General features: G+C 37.5%; 1 protein-coding gene across 1 annotated transcript; it reads left to right on the top strand.

The window, feature by feature from the left end:
* The first annotated feature begins 659 nt into the window (after positions 1 to 659).
* Positions 660 to 8,931, top strand: LOC137639371 (uncharacterized). The gene is made up of 2 exons (XM_068371649.1): positions 660 to 734; positions 8,548 to 8,931. The coding sequence occupies exons 1-2, from the start codon at positions 660 to 662 to the stop codon at positions 8,929 to 8,931; spliced, it is 459 nt and encodes a 152-aa protein (XP_068227750.1).
* The last annotated feature ends 731 nt before the right edge of the window (positions 8,932 to 9,662 follow it).

Here is a 9,662-nt window from a genome sequence, read left to right as displayed (position 1 = left end):
AAAAAGGTGAGTAATCTAAGAGGACTGTGATAGGTACACGACTGATAAGGTTGAAAACTGTGAACAATTTAAAAGAATTGTGATAGACACGACTGGAGAGATTGAAAATGATGAGTAATCTAAGAGGACTGTGATAGGTACACGACTGGTAAGGTTGAAAACTGAACAATTTAAGAGAATTGTGATAGACACACGACTGGAGAGATTGAAAAAGGTGAGTAATCTAAGAGGACTGTGATAGGTACACGACTGGTAAGGTTGAAAACAGAACAATTTAAAAGAATTGTGATAGACACGACTGGAGAGATTGAAAAAGATGAGTAATCTAAGAGGACTGTGATAAGTACACGACTGGTAAGGTTGAAAACTGAACAATTTCAGAGAATTGTGATAGAGACACGACTGGAGAGATTGAAAAAGGTGAGTAATCTAAGAGGACTGTGATAGGTACACGACTGGTAAGGTTGAAAACAGAGAACAATTTAAAAGAATTGTGATAGACACGACTGGAGAGATTGAAAAAGGTGAGTAATCTAAGAGGACTGTGATAGGTACACGACTGGTAAGGTTTAAAACTGAATAATTTAAGAGAATTGTGATAGACACACGACTGGGGAGATTGAAAAAGGTGAGTAATCTAAGAGGACTGTGATAGGTACATGACTCTTAAGGTTGAAAACAGTGAACAATTTAAGAGAATTGTGATAGACACACGACTGGAAAGATTGAAAAAGGTGAGTAATCTAAGAGGACTGTGATAGGTACACGACTGGTAAGGTTGAAAACTTAATAATTTAAGAGAATTGTGATAGCCACACGACTGGAGAGATTGAAAAAGGTGAGTAACCTAAGAGGACTGTGATAGGTACACGACTGGTAAGGTTGAAAACAGTGAACAATTTAAGAGAATTGTGATAGACACACGACTGGAAAGATTGAAAAAGGTGAGTAATCTAAGAGGACTGTGATAGGTGCACGACTGGTAAGGTTGAAAACAGTGAACAATTTAAGTGAATTGTGATAGAGACACGACTGGAAAGATTGAAAAAGGTGAGTAATCTAAGAGGACTGTGATAGGTACACGACTGGTAAGGTTGAAAACAGTGAACAACTTAAGTGAATTGTGATAGAGACACGACTGGAAAGATTGAAAAAGGTGAGTAATCTAAGAGGACTGTGATAGGTACACGACTGGTAAGGTTAAAAACAGTGAACAATTTAAGTGAATTGTGATAGAGACACGACTGGAAAGATTGAAAATGGTGAGTAATCTAAGAGGACTGTGATAGGTACACGACTGGTAAGGTTGAAAACAGTGAACAATTTAAGTGAATTGTGATAAGACACGACTGGAAAGATTGAAAAAGGTGAGTAATCTAAGAGGACTGTGATAGGTACACGACTGGTAAGGTTGAAAACTGAACAATTTAAGAGAATTGTGATAGACACACGACTGGAGAGATTGAAAAAGGTAAGTAATCTAAGAGGACTGTGATAGGTACACGACTGGTAAGGTTGAAAACAGTGAACAATTTAAGAGAATTGTAATAGAGACATGACTGGAAAGATTGAAAAAGATGAGTAATCTAAGAGGACTGTGATAGGTACACGACTGGTAAGGTTTAAAACTGAATAATTTAAGAGAATTGTGATAGAGACATGACTGGAAAGATTGAAAAAGGTGAGTAATCTAAGGGGACTGTGATAGGTACACGACTGGTAAGGTTGAAAACAGTGAACAATTTATGTGAATTGTGATAGAGACACGACTGGAAAGATTGAAAAAGGTGAGTAATCTAAGAGGACTGTGATAGGTACACGACTGGTAAGGTTGAAAACTGAACAATTTAAGAGAATTGTGATAGACACACGACTGGAGAGATTGAAAAGGGTGAGTAATCTAAGAGGACTGTGATAGGTACACGACTGGTAAGGTTGAAAACAGTGAACAATTTAAAAGAATTGTGATAGACACGACTGGAAACATTGAAAAAGTTGAGTAATCTAAAAGGACTGTGATAGGTACACGACTGGTAAGGTTCAAAACTGAATAATTTATGAGAATTGTGATAGAGACACGACTGGAGAGATTGAAAAAGGTGAGTAATCTAAGAGGACTGTGATAGGTACACGACTGGTAAGGTTGAAAACAGTGAACAATTTAAGAGAATTGTGATAGAGACACGACTGGAAAGATTGAAAAAGGTTAGTAATCTAAGAGGACTGTGATAGGTACACGACTGGTAAGGTTGAAAACAGTGAACAATTTAAGTGAATTGTGATAGACACACGACTGAAAAGATTGAAAAAGGTGAGTAATCTAAGAGGACTGTGATAGGTACACGACTGGTAAGGTTGAAAACAGTGAACAATTTAAGAGAACTGTGATAGACACACGACTGAAAAGATTGAAAAAGGTGAGTAATCTAAGAGGACTGTGATAGGTACACGACTGGTAAGGTTGAAAACAGAGAACAATTTAAAAGAATTGTGATAGACACGACTGGAGAGATTGAAAAAGATGAGTAATCTAAGAGGACTGTGATAGGTACACGACTGGTAAGGTTTAAAACTGAATAATTTAAGAGAATTGTGATAGAGACACGACTGGGGAGATTGAAAAAGGTGAGTAATCTAAGAGGACTGTGATAGGTACATGACTCTTAAGGTTGAAAACAGTGAACAATTTAAGAGAATTGTGATAGACACACGACTGGAAAGATTGAAAAAGGTGAGTAATCTAAGAGGACTGTGATAGGTACACGACTGGTAAGGTTGAAAACTGAATAATTTAAGAGAATTGTGATAGCCACACGACTGGAGAGATTGAAAAAGGTGAGTAACCTAAGAGGACTGTGATAGGTACACGACTGGTAAGGTTGAAAACAGTGAACAATTTAAGAGAATTGTGATAAAGACACGACTGGAAAGATTGAAAAAGGTGAGTAATCTAAGAGGACTGTGATAGGTGCACGACTGGTAAGGTTGAAAACAGTGAACAATTTAAGTGAATTGTGATAGAGACACGACTGGAAAGATTGAAAAAGGTGAGTAATCTAAGAGGACTGTGATAGGTACACGACTGGTAAGGTTGAAAACAGTGAACAACTTAAGTGAATTGTGATAGAGACACGACTGGAAAGATTGAAAAAGGTGAGTAATCTAAGAGGACTGTGATAGGTACACGACTGGTAAGGTTGAAAACAGTGAACAATTTAAGTGAATTGTGATAGACACACGACTGGAAAGATTGAAAAAGGTGAGTAATATAAGAGGACTGTGATAGGTACACGACTGGTAAGGTTGAAAACAGTGAACAATTTAAGTGAATTGTGATAAGACACGACTGGAAAGATTGAAAAAGGTGAGTAATCTAAGAGGACTGTGATAGGTACACGACTGGTAAGGTTAAAAACTGAACAATTTAAGAGAATTGTGATAGACACACGACTGGAGAGATTGAAAAAGGTAAGTAATCTAAGAGGACTGTGATAGGTACACGACTGGTAAGGTTGAAAACAGTGAACAATTTAAGAGAATTGTAATAGAGACATGACTGGAAAGATTGAAAAAGGTGAGTAATCTAAGGGGACTGTGATAGGTACACGACTGGTAAGGTTGAAAACAGTGAACAATTTAAGTGAATTGTGATAGAGACACGACTGGAAAGATTGAAAAAGGTGAGTAATATAAGAGGACTGTGATAGGTACACGACTGGTAAGGTTGAAAACTGAACAATTTAAGAGAATTGTGATAGACACACGACTGGAGAGATTGAAAAGGGTGAGTAATCTAAGAGGACTGTGATAGGTACACGACTGGTAAGGTTGAAGACAGTGAACAATTTAAAAGAATTGTGATAGACACGACTGGAAACATTGAAAAAGTTGAGTAATCTAAAAGGACTGTGATAGGTACACGACTGGTAAGGTTGAAAACTGAATAATTTAAGAGAATTGTGATAGAGACACGACTGGAGAGATTGAAAAAGGTGAGTAATCTAAGAGGACTGTGATAGGTACACGACTGGTAAGGTTGAAAACAGTGAACAATTTAAGAGAATTGTGATAGAGACACGACTGGAAAGATTGAAAAAGGTTAGTAATCTAAGAGGACTGTGATAGGTACACGACTGGTAAGGTTCAAAACAGTGAACAATTTAAGTGAATTGTGATAGACACACGACTGAAAAGATTGAAAAAGGTGAGTAATCTAAGAGGACTGTGATAGGTACACGACTGGTAAGGTTGAAAACAGTGAACAATTTAAGAGAACTGTGATAGAGACACGACTGGAGAGATTGAAAAAGGTGAGTAATCTAAGAGGACTGTGATAGGTACACGACTGGTAAGGTTGAAAACAGTGAACAATTTAAGTGAATTGTGATAGAGACACGACTGGAAAGATTGAAAAAGGTGAGTAATCTAAGAGGACTGTGATAGGTACACGACTGGTAAGGTTGAAAACAGTGAACAAATCAAGTGAATTGTGATAAGACACGACTGGAAAGATTGAAAAAGGTGAGTAATCTAAGAGGACTGTGATAGGTACACGACTGGTAAGGTTGAAAACAGTGAACAATTTAAGTGAATTGTGATAGACACACGACTGGAAAGATTGAAAAAGGTGAGTAATCTAAGAGGACTGTGATAGGTACACGACTGGTAAGGTTGAAAACAGTGAACAATTTAAGTGAATTGTGATAAGACACGACTGGAAAGATTGAAAAAGGTGAGTAATCTAAGAGGACTGTGATAGGTACACCACTGGTAAGGTTGAAAACTGAATAATTTAAGAGAATTGTGATAGACACACGACTGGAGAGATTGAAAAAAGTGAGTAATCTAAGAGGACTGTGATAGGTACACGACTGGTAAGGTTGAAAACAGTGAACAATTAAAAAGAATTGTGATAGACACGACTGGAGAGATTGAAAAAGATGAGTAATCTAAGAGGACTGTGATAGGTAAACGACTGGTAAGGTTTAAAACTAAATAATTTGAGAGAATTGTGATAGAGACACGACTGGAGAGATTGAAAAAGGTGAGTAATCTAAGAGGACTGTGATAGGTACACGACTGGTAAGGTTGAAAACAGTGAACAATTTAAGAGAATTGTGATAGACACACGACTAGAAAGATTGAAAAAGGTGATTAATCTAAGAGGACTGTGATAGGTACACGACTGGTAAGGTTGAAAACAGTGAACAATTTAAGTGAATTGTGATAGACACACGACTGGAAATATTGAAAAAAGTGAGTAATCTAAGAGGACTGTGATAGGTACACGACTGGTAAAGTTGAAAACAGTGAACAATTTAAGAGAACTGTGATAGAGACACGACTGGAAAGATTGAAAAAGGTGAGTAATCTAAGAGGACTGTGATAGATACACGACTGGTAAGGTTGAAAACAGTGAATAATTTAAAAGAATTGTGATAGACACGACTAGAGAGATTGAAAAAGGCGAGTAATCTAAGAGGACTGTGATAGGTACACGACTGGTAAGGTTGAAAACTGAATAATTTAAGAGAATTGTGATAGAGACACGACTGGAGAGATTGAAAAAGGTGAGTAATCTAAGAGGACTGTGATAGGTACACGACTGGTAAGGTTGAAAACAGTGAACAATTTAAGAGAATTGTGATAGAGACACGACTGGAGAGATTGAAAAAGGTGAGTAATCTAAGAGGACTGTGATAGGTACACTACTGGTAAGGTTGAAAACAGTGAACAATTTAAGTGAATTGTGATAGACACACGACTGGAAAGATTGAAAAAGGTGAGTAATCTAAGAGGACTGTGATAGGTACACGACTGGTAAGGTTGAAAACAGTGAACAATTTAGGAGAATTGTGATAGAGACACGACTGGAGAGATTGAAAAAGGTGAGTAATCTAAGAGGACTGTGATAGGTACACGACTGGTAAGGTTGAAAACAGTGAACAATTTAAGAGAATTGTGATAGAGACACGACTGGAGAGATTGAAAAAGGTGAGTAATCTAAGAGGACTGTGATAGGTACACGACTGGTAAGGTTGAAAACAGTGAACAATTTAAGAGAATTGTGATAGAGACACGACTGGAAAGATTGAAAAAGGTGAGTAATCTAAGAGGACTGTGATAGGTACACGACTGGTAAGGTTGAAAACAGTGAACAATATAGGAGAATTGTGATAGAGACACGACTGGAGAGATTGAAAAAGGTGAGTAATCTAAGAGGACTGTGATAGGTACACGACTGTTAAGTTTGAAAACAGTGAGCAATTTAAAAGAATTGTGATAGACACGACTGGAGAGATTGAAAAAGGTGAGTAATCTAAGAGGACTGTGATAGGTACATGACTAGTAAGGTTGAAAACTGAATAATTTAAGAAAATTGTGATAGACACACGACTGGAGAGATTGAAAAAGGTGAGTAATCTAAGAGGACTGTGATAGGTACACGACTGGTAAGGTTGAAAACAGTGAACAATTTAAGAGAATTGTGATAGAGACACGACTGGAGAGATTGAAAAAGGTGAGTAATCTAAGAGGACTGTGATAGGTACACGACTGGTAAGGTTGAAAACAGTGAACAATTTAAGAGAATTGTGATAGACACACGACTGGAAAGATTGAAAAAGGTGAGTAATCTAAGAGGACTGTGATAGGTACACGACTGGTAAGGTTGAAAACAGTGAACAATTTAGGAGAATTGTGATAGAGACACGACTGGAGAGATTGAAAAAGGTGAGTAATCTAAGAGGACTGTGATAGGTACACGACTGGTAAGGTTGAAAACAGTGAACAATTTAAAAGAATTGTGATAGACACGACTGGAGAGATTGAAAAAGGTGAGTAATCTAAGAGGACTGTGATAGGTACACGACTAGTAAGGTTGAAAACTGAATAATTTAAGAAAATTGTGATAGAGACACGACTGGAGAGATTGAAAAGGGTGAGTAATCTAAGAGGACTGTGATAGGTACACGACTGGTAAGGTTGAAAACAGTGAACAATTTAAGAGAATTGTGATAGAGACACGACTGGAGAGATTGAAAAAGGTGAGTAATCTAAGAGGACTGTGATAGGTACACGACTGGTAAGGTTGAAAACAGTGAACAATTTAAGAGAATTGTGATAGACACACGACTGGAAGATTGAAAAAGGTGAGTAATCTAAGAGGACTGTGATAGGTACACGACTGGTAAGGTTGAAAACAGTGAACAATTTAAGAGAATTATGATAAGACACACGACTGGAAAGGTTGAAAATGGTGGGCAATCCAAGAGGATTTTGATAGACACGACTGGGAAGCTTGAAAAGGATGAGAAATTTAAGTGGATTGTGATAGTCAAGAGTGAAAAGGTTGAAAATTGTGTGCAATTTAGGAGGACTATGATAGAGACATGATTGGAAAGGTGGAAAAGGGTGAGCAATCTAAGAAAATTGTGATAGAGGCATGACTGGAAATGATGAAAAGGGTGAGCAATTTTTAGAGGATTGTGATAGACACCATTGGAAAGATTGAAAAAGGGTGAGCAATTTTAGGAGGATTGTGATAGGCATACAACTGGAAAGGTTGAAAAGGATGAGCAATTTAAAAGGATTGTGATAGACATACGACTGGAAAGGTTAAAAAGTGTGAGCAATTGAAGAGGATTGTGACAGACACCACTGGAAAGGTTGAACTTAGAGATTGTACAAGGTAACGAGTGGAAAATATCTGTGTGGATATGAAAAAAAAAAATGTGTAGGGGAAACAGAGGAATTAGTGTGAAGCAACAGGAATTAGTGGGAAGAAACAGAGGACTTAGTAGGAAGAACCAGCAGATAGGTGTGTCAAAAGGAGGAAAGGTGGTGGTGGATAAAGTAGTGCAAGTGTCAATTAAAAGGAAACCAAAGGCATTTAAGGACTGGAAAGTAAGGCATGTACAGGTTGCAAAGGAATGGTACAGGAAAGAGCAATGCGATTCAAGAAGGAAAATAAGTATGACGATTGGAAAACCGGTAGGGCAATTGAATGAAAGGCTAGGAACAAGGGAAGGAGAAAAGGATGTCTATAAAAATTTAAACTTGGGGTGTTTCAAATTGAAATGGTCAAGATACTAGCTACAGCAGGGGAAGAATAGATGGTGGATATCTTAGGAGCAATAAGGGGAGAGAAAATAATGCCTAAAGACTAGGAAGACAGCATAATGGTATCTATATTCAAGCTAAAAGCCTATGACAGGTAATGTGATAACTACAGGGGAATTAACCTAACACAGCATGGCCTGAAAGTTTTTGAGAGGGTACTAGATGAGAGATTGTAAGGATTGAGAAACAGCAACATGTATTCATGGGGGAAAAGGAACTGTAGATGCCATATTCATGTAAGTCACTTAAAAGAAAAGAGGCTAGAAGGAAACCAGAATTTCTTCTGTGCTTTTGTAGATCTTGAGAAGGCTTATGATGGAATCCCAAGAGAAATGGTTTTTTGGTGGCTGAGGAAGAGAAAAGTCCCATAAAAGTTGGTTAGAATCATTATGATGATTAACAAAAGAACAATAACAAAAATAACAGAAGTTGGGGAAACAGAAACCTTTGAAGTTAGTGCTGGTCATAGATGTGTTAAGTGAAGAGATCAGAAATGAAGAGTTGTGGGAGTTGCTATATGCAGATGCTTTGGAGATTACTGCTGAAAATGAGGAAGACTCACAGAGAGGGATTGTCGAGTGGCAAGAGTCTTCGGAGAGGGGTGGCTTGAGAGTAAATGTGGATAAGAATGAGTTTATGGTGAGCAGTAAGTTAGATACGGCCAGGATAGACATACATAAAAGTAGAGACTCGGTTATAGAACAATCTAAATACTTGGGATCTAACATAAGTCAGGATGGAGGATGTGAGGCTGAAGTTGAGAATAGGAAAAAGCAACCTGGGGGGAAGCGAAGGGAGGCAGCAAAGTAGTATGTAATAAGAAAATGCCAAACAAGCTAAAAGTCAAGATCTATAGCACAGTAATAAGACCAGTGTTAATGTGTGAATTGGAAATGTTTGCTCTAATAGGAAAAGAGGAAACAAAGCTTGGGAGAACAGAGGTGAGAATACTGACGTGGATTATGAGAATATCACTGCTTGAAAGTCTGGACTATTATGAAATAATAAGAATGGCATGTATATTAAAGATTATAGAAGTGAGCAAAGCTTTACACCTAAGATCGTGTGGGAATGTGTTGAGGAAGGATGAATGGGGTGATGAGTGAGCTTGGGGCGAACCTGTTAGAGGAAGATCAAGAGGTGGGCAGAGTATTAGATGGCAAGATAATGTGAAAGATGATTTTGAGAACTGAAGTTTGATAAAGGGCACTGGAGAGGGCGCATCAGGAAACCAACCCCTTAATGTAGGGATAAAGGTAGGAAAGAGGAGTCACTAATGCCCACATTACTAACCATTGACATTCAAATGCTAAACCATATATGTATCTTTACTAATTTAACATATGTAGTTATACCATTAGCATTAATATATCCTTTTTTCAATAATTATCATTCAGGACAATTTAACTTGTATCTTCAAGTATTTTCATCCATACCAATTTTTCTTATTAAGTAGCGCCTATTATTTGCATAAAAAATCTACCTTTTATTATCTTGAGATATAGTGCTATAGACATTTATGCTGTATATGGCACCTCATT

This window comes from Palaemon carinicauda, chromosome 1 (genome assembly GCF_036898095.1).
Source record: "Palaemon carinicauda isolate YSFRI2023 chromosome 1, ASM3689809v2, whole genome shotgun sequence".
Classification (NCBI taxonomy): domain Eukaryota; kingdom Metazoa; phylum Arthropoda; class Malacostraca; order Decapoda; family Palaemonidae; genus Palaemon; species Palaemon carinicauda.
This window is presented reverse-complemented; position numbering and strand designations above follow the sequence as displayed.